The 26,663-nt window shown below is 33.7% G+C and overlaps 1 protein-coding gene across 2 annotated transcripts in view; it reads right to left on the reverse strand.

The window, feature by feature from the left end:
* The window catches only part of PHIP (PHIP subunit of CUL4-Ring ligase complex), a 138,684-nt gene that overhangs the window by 110,644 nt on the left and 1,377 nt on the right, over nucleotides 1-26,663 (reverse strand). For both annotated transcript variants that reach the window (XM_081294677.1, XM_081294678.1), the window contains exons 2-6: nucleotides 26,501-26,559; nucleotides 26,336-26,365; nucleotides 26,078-26,137; nucleotides 9,695-9,845; nucleotides 9,502-9,600 (exon numbers count right to left, since the gene is read on the reverse strand). In XM_081294677.1, the coding sequence (XP_081150803.1) occupies nucleotides 9,502-9,600; nucleotides 9,695-9,845; nucleotides 26,078-26,137; nucleotides 26,336-26,365; nucleotides 26,501-26,559 (399 nt within the window). The remainder of the gene's footprint in view (nucleotides 1-9,501; nucleotides 9,601-9,694; nucleotides 9,846-26,077; nucleotides 26,138-26,335; nucleotides 26,366-26,500; nucleotides 26,560-26,663) is intronic.

Raw genomic sequence — 26,663 nt, forward strand, 5'->3', positions numbered from 1 at the left:
AATAAACGGTACAAAAATGTTTTCCAAACTCAATATTTTTATACAAACATTCTATAAGTACTGACCCTCAACAACCAAATCATTAGGTATTATAAAAGTAAATCTACCCGATTACAGTTTCTCTTCTAATCTTAAAGACTTTCATGCTGGACATGGTGGCCCATGCCTATATTCCAGTTATTTGGGAGGCTGAAGCAGGTCAAAGCCAGCCTCAGCAATTGGAGGCCTTAAACAAATCAGTGAGACCCTATCTCAAAAAAAAAAGAAAAAGGGCTGGGGTTGTGGCTCAGATGTTGAGTGCCCCTGAGTTCAATTCCTGGTAACAAAAAAAAAAAAAAAGAGATTTTTTTTCATTGAAAATCTGTTATTTATTAATGTATTCTATGATTATTAACTATCACTTTATGAAATGATTTTAGATTTAGAAATGTGGAATAGTGTTTCCATAAGCTTTCAGTTAGATTCTTCTGATGTTAACATATTATAACTGTAGTACATATATTAAAGCTAAGAAATTATTGTTATAATAATCAACTACAAATTTGATCTGAATTTCACATTTCCTATCAATGTCTTTTTTTCTTCTTTTACTGAATCTAATCCAGGATACAACTTTCAAATTCGTCATTAGCCTCTCAATTCTGTGACAGTTTCTTTAAGTTTCCTGACTTTTATGATGTGGACACGTTTGAAAACAACTGATTAGGGTTTGTTTTTTTTTTTTTACATTACAATTCTTAATACACCATTATACCATAATTTATCATATCTCTGATTATATATAAGGTATGTTGACACCAAATTCACATATCTTCATACATGTAGTTTGTATAATGATGAGGGTCTCCTTTCACCATCCATGCTATTTCCCTTCTCTCTCCCATTCCCTCCCACCCCTATTCTCTGTCCAGAGGTAATCTTCCTCCCTTGCTCTCTCACCCAACCCCATTTTGAGTCACCCCCCCTCCCCGTCACCCACCCTCCCCCGTTTATAACAGAGAAGACATTCGGCATTTGTTTTTGGGGATCGGCATTTATTTTTTGGTATTGGCTAACTTCACTTAGCATAATCTTCTCTAATGCCATCCATTTTCCTGCAAATGCCATGATCTTATTCTTTTTTAGTGCCGAGTAATATTCCATTGTGTATAAATGCCACATTTTTTAATCCATTCATCCACTGAAAGACATCTAGGTTGGCTCCAGTTTAGCTATTGTGAACTGTGTTGCTATAAACATTGATGCGGCTGTGTCCCTGTAATATGCTGTTTTTAGGTTGTTTGGGTATAGTCCAAGAAGAGGAATAGCTGGGTCAAATGGTGGTTCCATTCCCAGCTTTCCAAGGAATCTTCATATTGCTTTCCAAATTGGCTGCACAAATTTGCAGTCCCACCAGCAGTGTATGAGTGTACCTTTTTCCTCCCGCATCCTCGCCAGCACTTGTTATTTGTCTTCATAATGGCTGCCAGTCTTACTGGAGTGAGATGCTATCTTAGAGTAGTTTTGATTTGCATTTCTCTGATTGCTAGAGATAATGAGCATTTTTTCATATATTTGTTGATTGACTGTATATCCTTTTCTGAGAAGTGTCTTTTCAGGTTCTTGGCCCATTTATTGATTGAATTATTTGTTTCTTTGGTGCTTATCTTGTTGAGCTCTTTATACACCCTAGAGATTAGAGCTCTATCTGATGTGTGAGAGGTAAAAATTTGTTCCCAGGATGTAGGCTCCCTATTCACCTCACATATTATCTCTTTTGCTGAGAAAAAAACTTTTTAGTTTGAATCCATCCCATTTGTTGATTCTTGGTTTTAATTCTTGTGCTACAGGCGTCTTATTAAGGAAGTTGGGGCCTTGAGAGATACTATTTTCCCCCTCTGGCTTCCTTAAAGAGCTGAAAATTGTTGCACTATTATATAAATATCTACAACTGATTACAAACTTCCTAGTTTCAAAAGATATCTAGAAAAATGTTCAAATCCTTTAATTCAAAGAATCCCTGAAGTAAGAGACTGTATCTGAATACTTTGTTTCATTTACGAAGATATAAAATTGAACATAAAACTTAATCATTCTGGGAAATATATGATGGGGGAGAAATGGCAAGTGTTTCCTAATTACTACTGAAATTGCTAGCCAGATAAATCACAAGGGATGGAATGTTCCTCATCATATCTATAATCTAAAAGCAAATTTGATTTTATTATTTATCAAAAAAATTAACACACAGTTATAAGAGTAGTAATTTCAACTCACTTAGGGAAACTGTCATTCTTCAAAAGTTTCACCCTTTTGGTCAACCATAATTTGAAAAGAAATCTAAGCAAAATAAAAGTAAAATCTCTTTCATATATTTGGTACTTTGTCATAATAAACATTCACTTTATTTCCCTGAAATAAACTCCCCCCTCCCAAACAAAAATACAAATACATCTTGGAAGTCTGTTTTTGAAAGGAAAAGAAGAAAAGAAATAGACTACAGAAGAAAGGCAGGGAGAAGAAAGTTAAGAAAACTAAAACCATGCCAAATGGAAATATGAAGACCATTTAGGGAAATAATTAAAAGACCAAGACAATAAAACAAAATATCTGTATCAGAAATAATTACATAAAAAGCACAAATTATAGAACCGTTATACTAGGATTATGACTAGGAATGCAGAAGAAAATGTTTTGAAAGAAAAAATACTGAAAAAACAATAATGCATTTAAATAAGTAATGAGTAGATAATCTAACTAGGTATGAACTAAGTATGAACTGAATAAAAGAAAAGAATAAATAGAGAATATTAGGAAAAGAACAAGTGATAAAGGAATAAAAACCCACAGACATTTAAAATCTTATAATTTATTGATATGTTAAATAATGTCAAATTACATCCTGCATGTTAAACCTTATAGATTTATAGATGAAACGATCCAACAAATAAGAAATACATAACAAAAAAATTAAATCTAAGGGTCTAGGGAAAAAACCTTCCTGACTGAATAAATGTTAAACTACAAACTGCGGAATAATTTAAAGACAGTTTTGGAAACATGGCAAAATACAGAACTCAAAATGAGAAAGTAGAAGAAACTTTCTCTTCAAAGATTTGCATATAGTTTTAAGTGACTCCCTTGCTGCCTTTGTTCAAATTAGTTTCATTAGAGAATCTCAGGATTTTAAACATAGATAGGATTTCAGACTTATTAGATATCTGGGCAATAATGATATTATTGAGGGCAAAGTTATTTCCTTATTGTTTCCTTACAACATTTCTAACAAACAGATTACCCAAAACTCATTATTCTCACCCACTAAGATTAGAGAACTTAACAGCAATCTTGCACAGAAAAGTAAGTAAAACAAAAGTAAGTATATAGGTAAACATGCCAAAAAAAAAAAAAAAAAAAAAAAAAGATGAGAAATGGAAGATCTAAAGGTAAAAGTTTATTTTACTAATATGATAAATTTAAGAGAAATGCAATGAAATCATTAAAAAAGATTGTTTTAATGTATTATAATCTTTTTCTTAAAATAAATATGCATTAAATGACTACAAATTTAACTTTAAAATCTATATAAATTTTAAGGTTTTTCTTTCATGATTTCTCTCTACCCATGGTTCCTTTATTACTGAAGTAAAATTATATATATGGAATAAACTATAGCTAAAAATAGGCATAATGTAGATAAGAAAGCAGAAAAGGTACTATTGGCAATTCATTAATATTTTGAAAGTAAATGCTGCTATGCCAAGTACATACTCATGTTCTCTCTTCTACAGTAAATGAATAAAAAGTTAGTAAAAAATAAAAAACAGATTGATGGGATCTTTTGGCTGTTTTTTGTTGTTGTTATGGTTTTTGTTAATTATGAAAATGATATTAATATTAATTAATAATATTAATATTAATTAATAATATTAATATTAATTCTAGAGTGTTAGAAACAGCTGACCACTTTGGAGGTCCTACACTTAGACTGAACTCTAGTTTGATGTTAATAATTTAAATCAAGGACCAGGAGATATAAAGCAGTCAGGATTTATAAGCTGATTATAAAATAAAGTGACATAAAACACTGAGACAAGTATAGTACTTAAATTGTATTAGTATAGTTTTAATATTCCAAGTGTAATAAACTGACAACCTAATTCACTCATAAACCTTAATATCTTAAAAATCAGGGTTCCCCCCCCTACTGTAAAGCTATCCTTGGACTGTCTTTCTTCTTACTACCAATTATATCATTTTTTTTAAAACCCCATACCTACCTCTGACCTTTGATTGTGCCACTCCAATGCATCAATTACACCAATTACCTATAGCCTTTAATTTAATATTTACTAATGCTGAGGAGTTGAGCCTAGAAAGAGTAAAAAACAACTTACTCATTTTGTAAAGCCTAATAATACATTAAAGAAAAGAAAGGTAAATAAATAGATGCAAGCATGTGTCAAAAACTATAATAAAGAATTACCTAAAATCACTTAATCCTAAACAATGGCATCTAAGATTTAAAAGATGCTCATTTAAAATTTACAAAAAATAAGGGATAATTCACAGAGAAATACAAGATGTGAAGAGACAAAGGGATAACAAAACAAAACATGTCTGACTCTAAGAATTGCCAAACAGTTGCATAATGCTGGAGAGCACAAGGTACAGGTGAGAAAAGGTCAATTTTCTGTGCCCCATTAAAACAACTGAGACTATTTAAAGTCACTGAAGAGAGAAGTGGAGGCAAGGCATGATCATATTTGCATTTCAAAAAGTTTAGAGAAATGGTAACTTGTCCTAGAGGTACTAGCATTGTCTGGATGCTACCATCCAGAGAGGGTGCTACCAACATTTAGTGGGTGGAGTTAGAGATGCTAATAATACATTCTACAGTGCAAAGGTCATCAGCCTATTACAAAAATTTAACTCACCCCCAAATAGTCACCACTTCCAAGGTTAAAAAACCTTGATTAGAGATAAATTCAAGGATATAATTAGATTAAGCACAGGGGATCAAATAGCATATCAATTCTAAGAGAGCAAGAATTATGTTCTTATTAGCCAGCAACTCCTCATCCTAGTCTAGAACCAGGTATAACATAAGGAATCAACATTTAGTTGTTGAATAAATGAGTGATGCAGGCAACAAGTCTAAAAATAAAATGATTTCCAGTGTTCTACTTTGGAATACCAGACAGGCAAAATTCTATTTAGTTTATGTGTGATATTCAAATAAGGAGGTCCAATAATTAGCATATAGTTTAAAAACATTTCAGAAACTCCAATTTAGCCATCTTAAATAATGCCCTTGCAATATAACAAAATGTTCAATAAAAAATTAACAAACCTTAAGTACAGAATGATACCCAAGAAAATAAATTTAGTGAAAAAAAACTTGGTGAAATATGAGTAAGGCCTGTTGTTCAGTTAACAGCAATATACCAAAGTCGGTTTAGTAGTTTTGAAAAATATACCAGATAATGTAAAATTATAACATTAGGGGAAAGTGTATGAGGGGAATACAAGAACTCTTTGAAATACCTATGCAGCTTTTCAATAAATAATATCCTATTCCAAAATTAGAATAAAACCCAACTATCCCAAAAACCCAACTATCCCAAATGTGTCAAAAGTTCATATCAGGGATCTATATTAAACAATTAAATCTGTACCATAAGAAAAGCTAAAATGCTAAGTTTCTATGAATGAAGAAAGAGCAAAGAAAACTTTTAAAAGGTAGCCAGAAAATGGCAAATCGAAATCAACCAAAGAAATAAGTCAATATGACAAACACTCATATTTCTATAACAAATTCTTTTGAGCTATACTCGGACAGCTTGAAATGATTACTGCATCACTATGCAGGAAAACTACTCAGCCAAAATTTTAAAAAACTTAAAAAAAAAAAAAAATCAATGACTTTTTCTATCACTTTCCTGTTCAAAACTCATAACAATGATTGTCAAACTGTACATCAGGTGAACTGTGATAAGACATAACAATAATTTATGACTATATAGTCATTTTGACAAGTCCAGCGTCTCTTAAGCAATTTCAAAGAAATATGTGAAAAGAAATTTTTTTAAAAGTTGGCAAAACTGATATTCTAGTCAAGGAATTTCTTAATATAAAGAGGTAAGATTTTCTTAAAATATGAATGGAAGAGAAAAATATTTTTAACTTAAATTATAACAATCAAATAGGATTCATAAAGGTACATCAATGATCAGCTTGGTATTTAATGTTTTTACACATCACAGAAAAACAAACTGATATAAAACACATAAAAGAGGACAAGAGAGGCTAAAATGAGAAAGTTTTGTATTTGTTCAACTGAAGTCTTAAGAGAAGGAAAAATGGAGCCTATTATTTTAAAAGATAATGGCTGAGAATGTTCCAGTTTCAATAAAAGACATTACAAATTCAAAAAGACTAATAAGTTCAAACAAGATACATAAAAGATACTGACACCAAAACATACTGTAGTCAAATTGCAGAAAATCAAGGAAAATAAAAATCTTTTATTTAAAGCAACCAGAGTATCACTTCCAAAGTAATAACAGAAGATTTAAATACAAATATATAATTACACGAAAAGGACTAAATGTTCCAAAGTACAAAGATTGTCATATTTTTAAAGCCATTTCTTAATGCCATTTTTAAGAGATAAGGAAAATAAGATTTAAAAAAAGTAAAACAATGGAAAACGACATATATAAAGATCAAACGTGAAACTGTATTAATGATTATCAGTAAATAATTATCCAGGAGAAAAAGAAATAAGAGTTGGATAGGAACAAAGATGGAACATAACAGGAGGGTGGAGGTGCAGGGAAAGGATATAATTAAAATATGAAGGTCTCTGAAAGTCAGGAATTGACTTAGTGGTAGATGTAATACAATATTATTAAAAATATTATGGGACTGGATTGTGGCTCAGCGATAGAGTGCACGCCTAGCACGGGCAAGACCCTGGGTTCGATCCTTAGCACCACATAAAGATAAAATAAAGGTATTATGTCCAACTTCAACAAAATATTTTTAAAAAAATATTATAATCGTGCTCGCTTCGGCAGCACATATACTAAAATTGGAACAATACAGAGAAGATTAGCATGGCCCCTGCGCAAGGACGACACACAAATTCATGAAGCGTTCCATATTTTTAAAAACAAAAGACCCAGAATAGCAAAAGCAATTCTAAGCAGGAAGAGTGAAACAGGCGGTATAGCGATACCAGACTTCAAACTATTCTACAGAGCAATAGTAACAAAAACAGCATGGTACTGGTACCAAAACAGGCGGGGGAACCAATGGTACAGAATAGAGGACACAGAGACCAATCCACAAAATTACAACTATCTTATATTTGACAAAGGTGTTAAAAGCATGCAATGGAGAAAGGATAGCATCTTCAACAAATGGTGCTGGGAAACCTGGAAATCCATATGCAACAAAATGAATCTGAATCCCTCTCTCTCGCCATGCACAAAAGTTAACTCAAAATGGATCAAGGAGCTTGATATCAAAACAGAGACTCTGCGTCTGATAGAAGAAAAAGTTCGCTTCAATCTACATACTGTGGGGTCTGACTCCAAATTCCTTAATAGTACACCCATAGCACAAGAGTTAAAAACAAGAATCAATAAATGGGACTCACTCAAACTAAAAAGTTTTTTCTCAGCAAGAGAAACAATAAGAGAGGTAAATAGGGAGCCTACATCCTGGGAACAAATTTTTACTATTCACACTTCAGATAGAGCCCTAATATCCAGAGTATACAAAGAACTCAAAAAATTAAACAATAAGAAAATAAATAACCCAATCAACAAATGGGCCAAGGACCTGAACAGACACTTCTCAGAGGAGGACATACAAACAATCAACAAGTACATGAAAAAATGCTCACCATCTCTAGCAATCAGAGAAATGCAAATCAAAACTACCCTAAGATACCATCTCACTCCAGTAAGAATGGCAGCCATTATGAAGTCAAACAACAAGTGCTGGCGAGGATGTGGGGAAAAGGGTACACTTGTACATTGCTGGTGGAACTGCAAATTGGTGCGGCCAATTTGGAAAACAGTATGAAGATTCCTCGGAAAGCTAGGAATGGAACCACCATTTGACCCAGCTATTCCCCTTCTCGGACTATTCCCCAAAGACCTTAAAAGAGGGTATTATAGGAATACAGCTACATCGATGTTCATAGCAGCACAATTCATAATAGCTAGACTGTGGAACCAACCTAGAAGCCCTTCAATAGATGAATGGATAAAAAAAAATGTGGCATTTATACAAATGGAGTATTACTCAGCACTAAAAAATGACAAAATCATGGCATTTGCAGGGAAATGAATGGCATTAGAGCAGATTATGCTAAGTGAAGCTAGCCAATCCCTAAAAAACAAATGCCAAATGTCTTCTTTGATATAAGGAGGGCAACTAAGAATAGAGCAGGTAGGAAGAGCATGAGAAGAAGATTATCATTAAACAGGGACGAGTAGGGGGAAAGGGAGAGAGAAGGGAAATTGCATGGAAATGGAAGGAGACCCTCATTGTTATACAAAATTACATATAAGAGGAAGTGAGGGGAAAGGGAAAAAAATACATGAGAGAGAAATGAGTTATGATAGATGGGGTAGAGAAAGGGGAGAGGAGGGGGGATAGGAAGGGCAGCAGAATACAACAGACACTAGTATGGCAGTATGTAAGACGTGGATGTGTAACCGATGTGATTCTGCAATTTGTATACGGGGTGAAAATGGGAGTTCATAATCCACTTGAATCAAATGTATGAAATATGATATGTCAAGAGCTTTGTAATGTTTTGAACAACTAATAATAAAAAAAAGAAAAAGAAATAAAAAATTTTTAAAAACTGAAAAAAAAATTTATAATCAACTTGTTCATACGTTCTTGAGTAAAAGAAAGACACAATAAAGGGAGAACAGAATAAGATTACTATCACAGTGTCACATAGTATGCTGGAAGGAAGAAAGGTGGAAAATGGAAGCAATTAAGTCTAGTTCAGAAAATGCTATATCAATCCCAGGTAAAACAAGGATCTAGAAATAGTTGAAGTGAAAGAAATATTGAACTCAAGAGGAAGACCTATCTGCAACAGTTCTTTGAAATTTTATAGACAAAAATATGCACAGGACTTACAGATAATCAAACTGCTTTTGTTTTCTACAGTAACAAATCTGAATTGTGATACTGACATACTAAACTCAATCTAATAACATCCAGTTTAGTAAAAAAGTTTTGTAAAAATAAATCACTAAAGAGCTAATTAGCTTACACAAGGAACAATGTATATGGTTCCATAATTACACATTATTATGACTTTGTTATTAACACTATTAATGTAAGAAAAAATCTGATAGTTCTTTCCTCTTTGAATGCTGATGCATATAATATGAGGTTCTGTGACAGCACAGTAAATAAAAAAACTTTTTATTTTCAAATACTATTTACCAAGAGGATGTCAATTACAAAACGAACTCAACTCACCAATGCTGGGTGGGCTACCATAGTTAATTGGTGACTCAGGTGGTCTTCCACAATGCAATGCAGCCAGAGCAGATCCTTTCCATACAACATGCTTGCAGCCTATTAAACACACATATTTTTGTGAATACAAAGATAGGACACAAAAACAAAGTGAGAAAAAGAATGTCTAAATTATACTGGAAAATTTTCTTACTTTTATTTGTACGTAGCAAGGACTGTCTTCCAGCTCCTAATAAAGTTTGTACTCCAGGAACACTTTGAGGAATTTCTTGTTCAAGAAGTGGTCCTAGTCGATGACATATTTGCAGCAAGTGATCAGGTGCTAGATGTCTGTAATATTTCACCTATTATGTGAAAGACAAACAAAAATATTTGTTACGTAAAATTATATAATTCTTTACATTAAATAAAATACACTTTGGCTAGTCAATATTTTGTTTTACTCAAGTGGAATGTAAAACCACTTGTTTCATAAAAAATAGCCGCATTAACCATCACTTAGTCCGCTGAAGACCAAAAAAAAAAAAAAAAAAAAAAAAAGCTAAAAACTAATCTAAATGTAGCAATATATGAATTAACAGATGCTAATCAATGCCAATGCTAAAAAACATAGCACTATATATTTCAGTTTATCACTTGGATTTTTCAAGAACTTTAAGAAACAACCAAAGAAAAAAATCATCCAACTATAAAAGACAATAAATGTTTTTGAGACCCTGATATTATGAAGAAAATCTCCAGAATAATTAAGAATTAAATAATTGGGGGTGGGGATGTGGTTCAAGCCGTAGCGCTCTCGCATGGCATTCATGCAGCCCGGGTTCGATCCTCAGCACCACATACAAAGGATGTTGTGTCCGCCGATAACTAAAAAATAAATATTAAAATTCTCTCTCTCTCTAAAAAAAAAAAAAAAAGAATTAAATAATTGACAAGTTTATATTCTCATTACAAAATTTAAGAACACTTAATATCTACACCGAATTTTATAACTTACCAAAAATCTTTTATTAAAGGCAAAATTCCAACTCTTGCTTTAGTCAAGTTTCAAATATAAAATAAACCTAACTACCATAAAAACTTTAGGAACAACTCCAAAACACTGATTAATTTCTGTTAGCATTTGAAACCAATTATGAAATGCTGATATTTTTATACTCTTTTTTTTAATATTTATTTTTCAGTTTTTGGCGGACACAACATCTTCCTTTGTATGTGGTGCTGAGGATCGAACCCCGGCTGCATGCATGCCAGGCGAGCGCGCTACCGCTTGAGCCACATCCCCAGCCATTATGTCAGTTAAGTACCTAACTGCACCATAAAAGGTGTTTTCAAAAGCATGTTCTAGAAACCCCTGGAGGTGTTACAGATTAAAAAAAATGAATACCACTGATACTGCATTTCCTTTTTTACTACATATATGACTTCAGATATCACAAAGATTGAATGTATAAACTGATATGGAATTCTAACAGTCCTGTATTAATCTAGACACGAAAGATCGACAAAAATGTAAAACAACACCTCTCCTCACAGAAGTTTTTATAAAATTTATACTATTATTTGTATTAACATGAAAGTATTCACTAGGCTTCTAATGTGTTAAGTGGTTAAGTCACTATTATGGTAAATACCAATAAATTATAACCCACATAAAGGGACCTCAATAATATTTAGTGTAAAGGGGTTCTGAGACCAAGCAGTTTCAAAACTGCTCTCCAATTCATGAGTTTTTAAGATCAATTTTTTATGATAAGACTAATGAGGAGTAGATAAGGAATTAAACCATTTCATTCCATCCTGTATTATCTGTAACACACCACTGCACAAGACCATGAGTGATATTCTTTAAAAGTTGGTTATTACACTTCCTACTAAGCTGGAGCCAAAAAGGGAAACCCATCTTACTCTTCATCATAACATCCTGCTGTTGTGGATAAGATGGAGTCATACTGTCACACTTTGATCATTTTAAACTGCAGAGTCCGGCACATAGTAGGTAGTTAAAAAGTCTTGGCAGAATCAAAAACTTTACAAAAATGGGTTCTAATAAAACATGCATAATGCAAATTTTCACACTACATACCTAGTTGGAGATTTTAAAAGTCCACTGACATTAAGAAATCTTCAGATACATCTATTTAATTTTATTTCAACCACAATTTTCTAAACTTTAGCTACAACACCCCTTTTTTCCATAATATCATATTCACTTAGAACATTTTCCAGAAACTGCTAGTATGATTAAATAAAACTGACATTTGGGCTGATATTGTGGCTCAGAGGTAGAGCGCTTGCCTGACCAATGTGAGGCACTGGGTTCGATTCTCAGCACCACATATAAATAAATGAATAAAATAAAGGTCTATCAACAACTAAAAAAAAAAAATTTAAAAACCTGACATTAAAAAGTATTTAGAAGAAAATGTAACAAAATATGAGAACTTAAAACTATATTTACACTTTTTTCTGATCTTTTCCAGTAGGTTCTTCAACTCTACTACATAGTAAGGTGACTATGGTTACCAAAATATTTCAAAATAGCTAGAGGGAAGACTTTAAATGTTCTTAGCCATAAAGAAATGATAAATTTATGAGGTGATAGATATGCTAAATACCCTAATTTGATCACCACATAAGGTATATATGTATCAAAATAACACAGTGGCCGGGTGGGTTGTGCATGCCTGTGAACCCAGCAATACGAAGGATTAAAGGAGGAGGAGTTGCCAGTCTCAGCAACTCAGCAAATTCTGCCTCAAAATAAAAAGACTGGGGATATAGCTCCGTGGTAAAGTACCCTGGGTTCAATCCCTAGTACAAAAACAAAAAAACAAAAAAACATACACTGTAACCTCATAAATATGTAGAAACATTTATATGTCAATTAAAAACAAAATTTAAAAGTTGTAAAAGATAAAATTTAAATGAAAAAGTCTAGAATATTTTTAAGGTCCCTTTCAGTTCTAAACTTATATGTGATAATTATTTCAATGTAATTTCTTAAATGCTCAAAATTCCTTTAAAAATTTATACTTCAGCTGTGTGTGGTGGCACACACCTGTAATCCCAGTGGCTCAAGAGGCTGAGGCAGCAGGATCCAGAGTTCAAAGCCAGCCTCAGCAAAAGCAAGGCACTAAGCAATTCAGTGAGACCCTGTCTCTAAATAAAATATAAAAATACAAAATAGGGCTGAGGCTGTGGCTCAGTGGTTGAGTACCCCTGAGTTCAATCTCTGGTACCCACACCACCCACCAAAATTATACTTCAAAAAAATAAAGTTCATTACTTACTAACTTCAGTTCTGTGATGATCCTGTTGATAGGCTGCTGGCAAAAATATCTTTTCAGGTACAGAACCTGAAAATCTGTACTTCAGAATTCTATCTTTTTTATGAGTCACTTTGTCTAAAGCTTTCTTTGATAATATATTTTGATTTTTCAAAAATCAACTTTCACTTCAGTTCTTAAACTCCTGATTTTTTCTCCAGCTTTTGAGACTTTATAGAAGCTGATTCCTATGCTGGCAATCTTCTTTTTACACACCCACTTCCACACCTCAATCTCTTTCATGTTTTAATCTATATGCCTCACTGACTTCCATGACCTATTCACAACTCTGCCCCTTCTTTATGTACATTCTTTGTGTTCCTGTAGGACATTATATTCCTTTTCAAATGTTCCTTCATCTCCTGGCATTCTGTAGTATTTATCAAATTAATTGTTCTTAATAAACTTGATACTTAACCTTCAGTGGAAATCTAATATCTATGATTCTCATTCACAGAAACACACAGGTCCTTGCCCAATCTGGGGATTCAAGAGACTCTTTCACTAATACTAAAACTGCTGGTTAACTTGTTCATATCCTATATAAAAGATATAGGATTAAACCTTGTTTATCTGTCTACATGGTATCTAATGTAGTACTTGAAGTTAAGTGCTTAATAAACTATTAGATAAATAAACACATGAGAAAATGTAAAAATTGGGGCTGGGGTTGTGGCTCAGTGGTACAGCACTTGCCTAGCATGTGTGAGGCACTGGGTTCAATTCTCAGCACCACATATAAACAAATAATTAAAGGTCCATCAATAACTAATAAAAATATTTTTTAAAAAAGAAAATGTAAAAATTACTACTTCACTGCTAAAAAACCAAAACATTTTCAACACCTATCCTAGTACATAAAAATAAAGCAAAAAATATTTTATATTTACATAGTCTAATGATTCTAATGGTTTTAGTCACTTTTTAAAGCCACAAAACACATTTTCAAACAAAATTTTAGACAAAACAAAGTTACAAAGCATTCTTACTTAAGCATCAGGGATACAAATCTCAATGCCTGACTCTACACTTGGTTCCTCTTAGCACTCTCTGGGGTATTTGCCACAAGAGGATCACAAATGGATCTCTGGAAAGAATGCTGAAAACAGACTAAAAACGTTCTGTATTATCATTGCTCTCCCAAGAAATAACTGTTTTGAGTCAGTTCTCTTCCCCAACCCTGATTTTTTTCAAGATATGTTATCCAAGAGGGCAAAGCTGAAGCTGTTTTCTCATAAAATCTATAAGGCCACCAGCATCTGTATTTATCCTACATCTTATTAACATAATTGCCCCTATTAATATCTAAGATCTAATCCCCCTAATGCTTTGAATCCTAACTCAAAAGTATTTTATACCAACACCTAAATGAACTATCCCAACAACCAAATTCTCTAACTTAATGGAAATCCTAAACTATAAATCAGTCCTCCACAATCCTTATGTTTCCCCCTTCCTTAACATCTCCACCTACATTTAAACATGCTCACTCTGCTTTCAACTTGGGCAAAAACCAAAAATCCTGACTTGACTTCTCTAACCCATCCCTTCTCAACATTAATACCCCAGCTATCACTTTCCCTTTCTTTTCCTCTTTAGAAACATGGTTTTTAAAAAATAGTCTATGGTCAGTCTCGTCTCATCTCTCACTCTCACTTCAACCTACTCCATACAAGCTTTCATCCTCCTGACATTAGAAGGGCTCTTAGTAAAAGTTCACCTTACTTAATTGTTGACAAATCTATACTATCTCAGTATCTCTAACCCAGTTGAACTTTCATTCACTCCTTTGCAAACCCTATGTTCTCTTAACATCTGACATACTCCTTGGTTTTCCTCCTATCTCTTTAACCATTCCTTCTCTTTGTCCTTTATAGGCTTATCCTCTTCTACCTAGCCATTAAATGAAGTTCCTTAAAGTTCTAGGTCCCAGAACCCAAATCCAGACCCTCTTTTCCTCCCAAAATTCAACACTGACCCCAAAACGTTCACTACCTTGATGAACATCAACACTATCTTTCCAAACTTAAAACTGGAACAAGGAGTCATAACTTTTCTCACTGCTTGGGCCTCCCACCTACCCCACCCCCAGTATCCAATCTGTCACCAAATCCACCTGACTTTTTCTTCTTATTCTTAAACCTATCTACCTCTATCTCCATAATAACAGCCTGCCCAAAAGTTCAAATCATCTTCGCAACAAACTCTATCTTTCCCATACTTACTCATGCCTTCCACCTTATCCAACTCTATTTTCTATATTGCACATAAAATTCTTTCCGAAACACACATTTGATCAAGTCACCTCTAAACTTAAAACACTACAGAAGCTTTCCTTGCTCTTTTTAGATACTGATCCAAATTCCTAAAATGGTCTACTTATCTGGCACATTCCCATTCCCCACTCTAGCTCTCACTCCACAATTCAGATACAATGGACTTCTTTCAGGTTCTTTACCTATACTCTTTCCTGTCAGGCTTTTCCCATGTGGCACACTTTCTGCATTTCTGACACCCCTCTTGTCCAAACAACTCTTCTATATGCTTCAGATAGTCCCTCCAATGTAACTTCCTTTGTTCTTTACAAAGACTCTTTTCTCTGTTGCACTTTCCATGATTCCTTTTTAATTCACATCAGTTTGTGATTATGCATTTAGAGTTTAAGATTATATATCTGAGGCTTTTCTTCTCTATTTTACCAGAAACTATAAAAAAAAAAAAACAGGGGCCCTGAATTTTTTTGCTCTCAACTACTTTATGTACACACACATATAGCAAGCAAACTTTTTAAAAAATAAAAGTATACTTTTCTACTGCCTTGTTCTAAACCTTCTTTATAAACACATGAATTATACTCATGTTCTTCATAAATATTAAGCCATGTCACTATGACCATTTAAAATGTAAAACAACTTTTAACAGTTAAAACTGTTTATTGTTACACATGACCTTTTTTTAAATATCTTTATTTTTTTTTATGTGATGCTGAGGATTGAACCCAGTGCCCCACACATGCAAGGCAAGCACTCTACCACTGATCTACAGCCCCAGCCCTACAAATGACTTTTAATTTCCAAGTTAGTAGGAACCTCATCTTTAATTTTAACTTAAGGCTTTTAGTTTAAATTAGCTTTTTATTTTATTAGAAAATTATTAAAAGGAAGACATTAAGTCACATTGTAATAAAATCCTTAATACATGACTATATTTGGATTCTCAGTATCTGTTGTACACTATTATTTAGTAAGACTCAGTGCTTTCTGTAACCATAGTAGCTGTTTTCAAACTTTTAAGATATTCAACACATAAAGGTATGACCAAATTATAAAACTAAGTATGAAAAAAATGATTATGCATAAATATATTTGATTAAATATATATACATAAATATATGATTAATAACCCACTAACATAACTAACATATTGATCCCACACTATAAATGCAAGGCCCTACGGTAAATGTGGTTACGTACTGTTACTATTCCTATTCCATAAAGAAATTATTTCCCAAAAAATACAGCAACCATTCTGTGGTTACACACAATAACTGTATAGTAGAGGTAGTCAAATTAAGATATTCTAGCATTAGAACTTACATTCATACTGCCTCATGAATTACCTAATGCTTCAAAATGTATTTATGTACTAATGGGCAAGAGAAAAACAAGTGATATTTTGAATAGTTGTCAACTAAGCCAGAAAAAAAAAATATTTTACCATTCACTTTCACTACTAAAAAAAAAAAAAAAAAAAAAATAGAATAAAAGCACAAATGCTTATAGGCTAAAGGGAATACTCTCTTTTAAAATCTAAGGGTAAAAGTAGAAGATACAACTACAGTGATATGTTGACAATCCTAAAAAGCCTCCTAAAATGGCCGTAAGAATTCAATGTGACAAACCTAACATTTTTAAGATTATTTTTTAATTTGAAATTTGTTATAAATGGATTAAAGTTACTAATCCCTTAAAATTTGATTACTATAAAAAATTTTCAAATGACCACTTATTAGTTGTGCTCAAATTTAACACATGCCCCTTTTGATGAACAAACACCCGTTTATCTCTTCCCTCCATGAAGAGCCTGCTTTATGGATGCTACCCCTGATGCTACCCCATTGAGATTCACTACTCTACAGGCTTAACCAGAGGCTCATGGAAGCTTTTTCAAACTTCTTATATACCTTCCAACTCCATTCTCAATTGAGAATTACTTGCTATGGTAAAAGAAATCTTTGGTTACCTGTCTATAATTAATGGTTAAAATATGAATTAAACAAAGGTATTCTTTTTTAAAATATCATGCTACATTATCCAAAGTACAGATCAGCAAGCATGGGTCAGATTTTAGGTTTCAGGAGCTACCTACTATTTACATTAAAAAAAAAAAAAACTTTAAAAATTTTTAAAAAGTCATTCTTATCTCAGGTCTTACAAAACAAGTTTCTTACACAATTTATCCAAAACAGCTATAGTATACCAACTATTCCTCTGAAGAATAATCCACAGTTCTAGCTATGTTTCTAAGAGCAAAGATTACAGAACTCTGTGAAACAGAGGCAACTCTCTTCATCCCTTGTCCATCTTGTCCCAAATCATAGACCCTTATCATTCCTCTCTCACATTTTACATAAAACTATTTCTAGAATTTCAAGTGGAATTTGAATACTACGATCATCTTTTGAGGATGTGAACTGTGAAGCCTAGAAGGAAAATGGAAAGAAACTGAGCTGAACGGCTTATTATCCTGCATCTTTATCTAAACAAACTCCTTCTGGCTTAGTATGTTATTTTATATAAACAGCTATCCTTTCTAGCCAAGAAAAGTTTGCCATTATCATAAGGTACTGTTAAAACTTAATACAATATAAAGGATCTGAAAGACACTGCTTTCCACCAGACATCATTAAGAACTTTCCTTAGTAATTTTTAAAGAAAAATTAGTAATTTTGAAGGAAATATGATACAAACATCCTGGGTTTAAACTTGCTAACCAGGAGCATGGAGAAAACACTCTTTTGTTACCAGATATTGAACCTAGGGGCGCTTAACTACTGAGCCACATGTCCAGTCTTTTTTGTATTTTATTTAGGGGGGGGGGGAGGTCTCACTGAGTTGCTAAGTGCCTCAATAAGTTGCTGAGGCTGGGTTTGAACTCTCAATCTTCCTGCCTCAGCCTCCCTAGTTACTGGGATTACAGACATAACCAGCTGGAGAAAATATTTTTAAACTTCAGTGTCCCCTCATCTATATGAATTGGCATGCAACAGCCATCACATCAGAAGGTAGTCATAATTTATTAAATTATTTTCAACATATGATGTTCTTAGCATAGAACCTGACCATGAGAATCAGCTATACTCCATATCATGAACTACATGTTGACCCTTTATGTTGGGGGGGAAAAACCCCTCAAATAGGGAGAAAAGTTTTGAATATCTTTTCAACAAATTGTTTAAAATAAGGTTAGACCAATTAAGACTTTATGAAAATAAGATCCAACTAATGTTTGGCACCAGTATAATCTGTCTTGTCTTGGCTATTCACTTCATCCTTATGTCTTCAATACTCATAAAATGTCAGTTTTTTGGATATTTTTTTCCCATTTTTTTGTTGTTGTTTTCACTGCTAGTTCAAACTCAGGGACTCACACATACTAAACAAGCAATCTACCACTGGGCTAAATCCCCAGCCCAGCATTTCACTTTCTTTTCACAATTCTGTCCAACCTAAAGACCTCTGTTGTTCATTACATTTTGATTTAACACTAGTATAATGGAATACAATTCTTATTTTTATGACTATTCTAGTCTATGATAAAATTACAAACTATTTACTATTTAATTACTCTATAAGACAGCACCTAATATTCTCGAAATTTCCAAACTTCAACAATTATAAATCTGTTACTATTATAACAAAGTATGGGTTAATTTTTATCTATAATCTTTATAGCTAAATACATATTTCTGACTTTTTTTTTTTTGCTGTAATAGCTTCTCCACAGAGTGATACTTAATTTGTGTCACTGTTTTGAAACTTGTTTAAACATCATTATCAAATAAACTGAAGGATTCCCTATCTCATAAGTAAAGAAAGCTGAAGTTCAAAAGTAACACAATTTGTTGAAGGACATACATTTAAAAAATTAAAAAGTGAATCAAGCCCACGTTTCCTAATTACAAGTTTATAATTTTTATTACATTACTAATTCCTCCTCAGAACTTTAATCTCCCCTCATCATCACACAAGCTTGATCACTAAAAAGTTATTAGAGCCTACATGTCAAGTCAAATCCTTTAAGTTAACTATTTTCAGAACTCTTAAATGCCTATAATTTCTTTATAACTAGAAATGTATGAGAATTAATATAGAACCTTATTAAAGTATCATAATTAAACTTGGCGGTCTATTTACTCTTAAGTAATTGTGAATTTAAAAAAAAAAAAAACAGCTTGAAAGTCTTATTTCCACAATTTACTCAACCATGAAGAACTCATTTAGTAATTCAGTTCAAATTATCAATACAAATACCAATAAAAATTTGTCATTTGAACAGAATGCAAAACACACTCTTACATATTTTATTCATTACAATCTGATTGCATCTTGCTTATAAAACAAAACCAAAACCTATTTAGAATCAAGGTTTCCATAAACCAAATTAGGAATACTCTACTAAAACTCACTTAAAACACATATAAACACACACACATGCGTGACAAAACATTTGAAGTTTCATTTTTAAGTCAAGTCAAATTTGCTAAGCAAAATTTGTGCAATAAGAAATCCTTTTTAAGACATCATGTACATTACATTTTGATTTAACACTAGTATTAAATCAGGTGAAAAAATCACTGTCTACTAATTTAAAGATGGAAAAATCCTTCAATTCTTAAAATATTAAGAATACAACCAGTTTCGTTTTTTAGTAATGTTTCAGTTTCAGCACTCAAAATAACTATTACTTCATGTACAATGACACTGAAATTGTTTCAGACAAGCATGTTTCACCAAATTGCCTAAAATTTGGTATTTCCACACCCCAGAAATAAACCAAAATTAAGTGATACCCATTAATTTTTTTTTTGCATTTTTATATCATACTTCCTGCCCAGACAAGTGTGTGCCTGTTTTGTATCAGTGAAAGAGATCAAATAGGTCAAACCAATATGACCACAGGCCAGGCCAGCTAACATTCAAAATCCATGGATTCTCTAGTACTACCAACATCTGCACTGCCATAGATAACCTAGGGTCTATAATACAAGTCTCATTACAATTCAGTTTAAGCATAAGTTATGCCAGACTATACAACCACCTAAATTTCCTTAATATCAAAATTTTTGATTCAATCATCCTTTTCCATCTGTAATGTTGAAGCTCCAAGACTGCTTTTAGTATGGATGGTAAGCAACTGATGACTACCTTCTCTGTGGTAACCAAAGATGCTCAATTTTATATGTATATAAAGCTTCCAATATTATAACTGTTGATTTTTCAGTACTGTGTTCTCAAATTCCATTCAGATAAAAAAATTATAATTTTCACCAATTTGCTATGGAATACTGACTGACACTGCTTTGTATCCCATACACTCAATAATTCATTAATTCCAAAGTAATTAACTTTCACCAAATTATTCATAATTTCACCAAAAGAGCCTCTCACAAAACTAAAAATCTTCACAAATTTAAATTTTATTTCTAAAATGGTAAATTTGACTCCTATTATTTAATTTTCTTTATTGTTTTTAGATATAATTAGAAGAGTAACTTAAAATCCTAGAATAACTAGTTTTCTATTTTTTTTCTAATATTCTTATATAATACATGATTTTCCTGAAGTCAATAAAAAGTTCACTGAAACAGAAAGTAAAATAGACATGGTATAGTACTCTCTGCTAAATAAAGGATAGCTGGCTTAATATTACAGTTATTTTTCTATGACTTCTAGAATACTAGTAAGAATGAAATTAACCTGCTTGGTATTACTTGTCCAACCTAAGTTGCAAAGGATACAATTTTGTCACAATTGCACAGTGACATATAATATATAATCACGAAATTGGGGTAAGAAAAAAAATGACTTCAGTAGGTGAGAGGAATTTCCAAAACAAGTATAACAAAATCAAAACAAGTATAACAAAATCAAAAACTTGGGGTCCATCTTTCAAAAAACTCTGAATTAAACAAAAATTGACTCTGGATTTATTTACCCTAAAACTAACTTAAAGAATTAATTCCAAAGTCTCTATTAAATTGTTTCTCTTTAAACAAAAGACTGACAAAATACCTCTCTGATAATTTCTAAGAAGATTACAAGCTATTGTGGTTTTGAATTCCACAAATTTATACATAGAAGGAGCCAGATGAAAGAGCCAAGCTCCCTTACTTTTGTCTTGTGATCACTACCAACAGAAAAAAGCTTCATCAATTCAGGATATTTCAATCACCCAAATATTCCTTATTGTTCATTGTTCCACACCAAAAGTTACATTTAGAATTAGCAACATATTTTTTCTAAAGGTCTATTATCCAAAAAGTAATTTATTTTTTATATTTACCAATTTTTTTTATTTATTTCTGAGGCTTAATCATTTCATCCCTGATCCTAAAAAATATACTAATAGTACCTTCTGATGTTCTTAAAATGGTGTTATTGATACTATAACTGCTATATTTGAAAAATTATACATAATTGTTTCTGAAATAAAAATGCTTTAAAAGAAAACTTAACACCCTAAAGCTATAATTAGAACAATCTTTACTACCATTACTAAAGTTCTGTAAAACTATTACTAAAATTCTATAAAGCAAACCCCAACCCTTACATAGCACATGATTCATGCCCATCAATTACTACTCAGAATCTTTAAAAGGTAGGAACTATTAACCCATTTTACAGATCAGAAAAGTGGACCCTTTCAATACTATGTTGTCTCCTAAAAATTATATAAAACACGGTGTTTAGGTAAGAACAATTCAACTCCCCTTTATGTTCACGCCATTTTGCAATGGGAGTCAAAATATTAAGAATCTAATGTACTTATTTCACTTAAAATTTTTGTAAATGCCTCAAAAATTTTTCAAAGGTACAAGTACTAACAGAATAATTAAATGTGTAAGAAATTATTTAGTTCTGTTCCTTCAGCACCTCCCCATATACTACTCCCACATAACATTTTATTCATTATGTTTGTGAGATATTAAAGCCCTATTTTAGTCTAAGTTTCTATTTCACTGATAATTTAAAAACAAGCCAAAAAACCCCACATGTAACTCATCATATGCTGCTCCATCCCTTCCAAAAGAGACAGACATAGGCTAAGTCCTGAAAGTACCTCAATAGAGGGTGGGAATTCCTGACTCAAAAATCTGTCACATGGGGCTGGGATTATAGCTTCAGTTGGTAGAGCGCTCGCATGGCACATGTAAGGAACTTACAAAATAAAGGTATTTGGTCCATCTACTATAAAAAATATTTTTTAAAAACGTGTCATATGTTACCTATTTTTCTAAAACTTATCTCCTAGGTTTTATATGTTAACTTCCACATTAATCAGCATCCTCTAAATAAATGCATACCTAAGATATATACTTAAGTAAATCCTATTCAGGGTTCCTATTCAACTGTGAATTTGAGACTACCAATAATCTATGAAAACCAGTACTTAAACCATGTGGAAAACATAATTACGGAGCAACAAAGATGTATTCTACAACAAGGTTAAGTGCCTCAAAAATCTTCATCTTTACAAAACATACTGCAACCAAAAAATAACATTATGAAAAGTGTTTATTTAATTTTCTAACGTGCAAGGTTTCTCCAGATCTACTTTTCAATTTTGGAAAATTAAACTCCAAGAATGAAACAATTGAGCACTTAAAAACAACACTACTACTTCTAGTTCAAAATCACAGAATTTCAGATTAGAAAAATTTCAATCCACTCTTTCACAAATAAGATAACTAGGGAAAAGAGAAATGCCAAGATTTTCCCAAGATTACCTGCAAGCTGTCAGCAGTGTTTAAGATACAATACACATCTCCTGACTCTCAACCTACTAAAGGGTCTACTAAAAATTTCTCCCATAAGATGTTAGAAATATGCAGACATCTCTAAAGTGACAACTAGAAAGCACACTTAATAAACCAACTAGTTCAATTACTCAAACTAAGAAACAAATGACAACAGTTTTCCTTTGTCCAAAAAAATGTTTTTTTCTTATTCTATAAAAAGTTCACCTATATACTTGGTTCCATTTAAAAAATAAGATTCTGACAAATATTTGAAAAATGCCCTTCTGCTTTAAAATTAATGTTTTTAAAAATTTATATAATCTGAATAAAATTATATCAGTGCCAAAACAAACTTTAATATCCTATCAAATTTCATTCACTTTGTTAAGAATGTTTTAAAACTCAACATAGATGGTAACAATTAGTCATATTTTATAATACCAAAAGCAAAAATAATGCTTGGATTATGAATATTTCCTATTTCAATCACACCTGAAATAAATGCACTGGTTTTATTTTATTTTTTTAACTATCAACTTTAATACTGCTCTTTAAACTCCATATTCTTAACTGAAATCCAATCATTGTGATTCTATCTGCAGGCTAACTAAAAATGCTGATCAGTGCCCATTTTTTAACTCATAAGTACAAATATACACCCTTTCCTAACTTGCTAAGATTTTCTAATTTTTCTAGAACTTGCAATTTGACATTTGAATTTTCCCCATTTAAAATAGTGCTCAGTTTATCAGTTAATATATCAATCATTCCCAGGCAGAAATAGAAGCTACATAAATTAGTTTTACTCACCTAATGGTCTTCAACCATTATTGAATAAATTCAACTTGATACACAACAAAGTAAAACTTGTTTTAAGTCATAAGAGTAAATTAAAACAATAAAACTGCAAAAGAAATGAGCATGTGCTCACTTAGACACAAAATTTCAGGATCAAACAACAAAACAAAATGTGCTCAAAAACCTGGTAATCCAGAACATTTTTAAAACTAAGTCTCAAAAAAAAAAAAAAAAAAAATGAAGTTAACCCATGTAGCCACATACATAGATATATATTTGGAGGGATATGAAAGCACCTTAAACCATGGTGCCTTGCATCCAGTATACACAGTAAGCAATATGCTGAATGAAAGAGAGAAAATGAATCAAACTCCCGAGTTTAATAATAACTTTTAACTGCCTTATGAGTATGCCAACAAGACTGTTCTAGTAAGCTGAAAACTCTGAAAGCAAGAAAAAACACTTGCATGCAAAACAGGCTGATTTTGATAAGTAACACACAGACAATTCTTACTGTACTTTAAATCTGAAAAACAGACTAGGAATATAAATTCTAACATGTGGAAGATGAGAAACACTTCTCCCCTTCCCCAATTAAATCACAGTCAAAAATTTTAAATGATTCCTAGAAGGAATCACAATTAGCTGCTTCATTGGAAAAAAAAAAAAGTAACATTACTGAAGGTCTCAAGAAAACAGCAATTCTCAGTGACTTGCACTTAAAAGATATTTTGTAAAACCTACCCCCCATCTTTAAAATGGAATATTATCACCCTTGTGATAATTTTCTCAAATAGCATGGAAGACATAGAAATCCACTTACAATTTTTGTCAAATATTTATAACAATAAAATTTTCAAATACTGGTTAGTAAATCTTGAACTACTTCAAACTCAATTCATTTTAACTAAGTATTGAATATAAAACTACCCTAAATCACTACTTGAAAAATGACACAACTTAAGTGTGGAAATGAATACACTGCTAAGTCTCCATTAGATTTATTAAACTAAAGTACCCTTAGTATTTAACAGCTGTGAGCAATCATCTATAACTGACATTAAATAAGAGACTTAAGCACACAAAAGCTAGGAGATGTACTATACCCAAAATAAAATAAAAGCTTTCAAAATTATGCTCATGACTTCACTTCACATAAGACATTCATTCTGAATTAGGTGAAACTTCCTGATCATTACAGTGGCCCTGATGAGGTAACATTAGTAATTATAAGTATCTCAAATCTCATAAACTCAGTGCACTGCCTAAATTTCAAAAGCTTGGTATGCCTTGGTGTGATTGCTTTAATTGTCTTACACACACATTCATATAAACAACTTAAATCAGTTTAGGCAAAGAAAATACAATGGAAAGCATAGCTCCTTTTAAACTAAACTTTACAATAACTACTTTTCTATTCACAATACTAAAAACGGAAGGTCACTTTTGGGAAGCAATTTTTAGAAATTACTAAAATATTAACGTTGAAAACCCACAAAACTAGAAAAACAGGTATTTTCCAATCTATTAAACAAAATATATCGCAATATAAACACAAAAAACTTATCAATAAGTTCCATCCTACAGTAGATATTTGATAACTCCCCAATGTCCTTCAATAATAGTTTTTAACTAAAAGGGGGGGGGGCATACCAAGAGAATTAAAAAATTAGAGAAAGCCTGTTAAAACTTCTGGTTTTACACTTAGGCAAATATGTTCTGGCAAAAACGCGCCGCTAGCCAACTATCATCACATACCCGAACTCCTCGGATTAAAAAAAAAAACAAAAAAAAACAAAAACAAAAAAAACACCCAGTTCTGAATTTAAGAAAAAGAAAGGAACGACCACATCTAAAAAAAAGAAAAAAGAAAAAAAGAAAAGAAAGAAAGAAAGAAAGAAAAAGAAAAGTCTTGCCAAGGTTCCGCAGCGGCTGAATAGCCTGCTTGTGAAATGCTAATGCCACTTCGAAGCAGTTAGTCACCAGCTATTGTGTAGGGCAGGAGAAAGCCGAGCCGGCCGCGCGTGCAAAGCGAGCGAGCTTGCGCGCCCTCCCTCCTCGCGCAGCTCGCGCTGCTCTCGCTGCCGCCGCCGCCGCCGCCTTGAGCGCGCCGCCGCGACCGCACGGACGCGCGCGCCGGCCCCTCCTCCTCCGGCCTTGCACTGCACAACACTCATGACGTATCTTTATTTCTAGCACATTAACAAAATATCACAAATAAATTGTCCGCAGCCCCTGCGGCCCGGGGGTGCGGGACCCCCAGCCATTGCCCCCCGAACCTCCCATGCCGGCCTACCAACCCTCCCCGTGGCCTTTGGAGCTTTCACGTTCTGGGGCCAAGTTTTTGTCTCTGTAAAAAATTGCGGGAAATTCAATTTTTATTCGACTCAGGGAAAAGTTTCTTTGCTCTGCGACGTGAATGCCTCACCAGATTCTGGTAGGTCCTGGGATGCTCCTTCCCGGTCCAGTCGGTGCGCCGGGGCAGCAGCTGCGGGGAGAAGACGCCCCGTGAGCCCGGCCCCCGGCCCCGGCCCGCCCGATCCCCTCCCCCGCCCGCCCCGCGCCCCGCCAGGGACCCCGCGCCCCGCGCCCCGCGCCCCGGCGGCGGCGGCGGCGGCGGCGGCGGCGCAGCGGCCCAGGGGCAGACGTGCGGCGGCGGGACGCGCCGGGCCGCCGCCGCCCTTACCTCCTTCTCGGCCACCTCGCGGATCAGCACCTGCAACAACAAAGCGGGGAGAGCTAAGCCCCGCGCCCCGGGCCGCGGCCCCGTCGCCGCCGCCGCCTCCCTCCCCCACGCCCGCGAGCGGAGAGCGGCGAGCGCCGGCCCGGCCCGCGCCGCGCGCCGCCGTACCTGAGCCGCCTGCTGACAAGGTCCATCTTCCAAGAACCGGGCGATGAGGAAGTAGAGCTCTGCGCGGGAGAGAGGGACGGGGAGACACAGACTGAGCGGCCGGGCGGCGGGGGGCGGGGGACCGCGGGCGGAATCGCCCGCTGCCAGCGGCTCCGCAGCCCCC

Source organism: Spermophilus citellus (genome assembly GCF_964194105.1).
Source record: "Spermophilus citellus genome assembly, chromosome: 5".
Taxonomy (NCBI): Eukaryota; Metazoa; Chordata; class Mammalia; order Rodentia; family Sciuridae; genus Spermophilus; species Spermophilus citellus.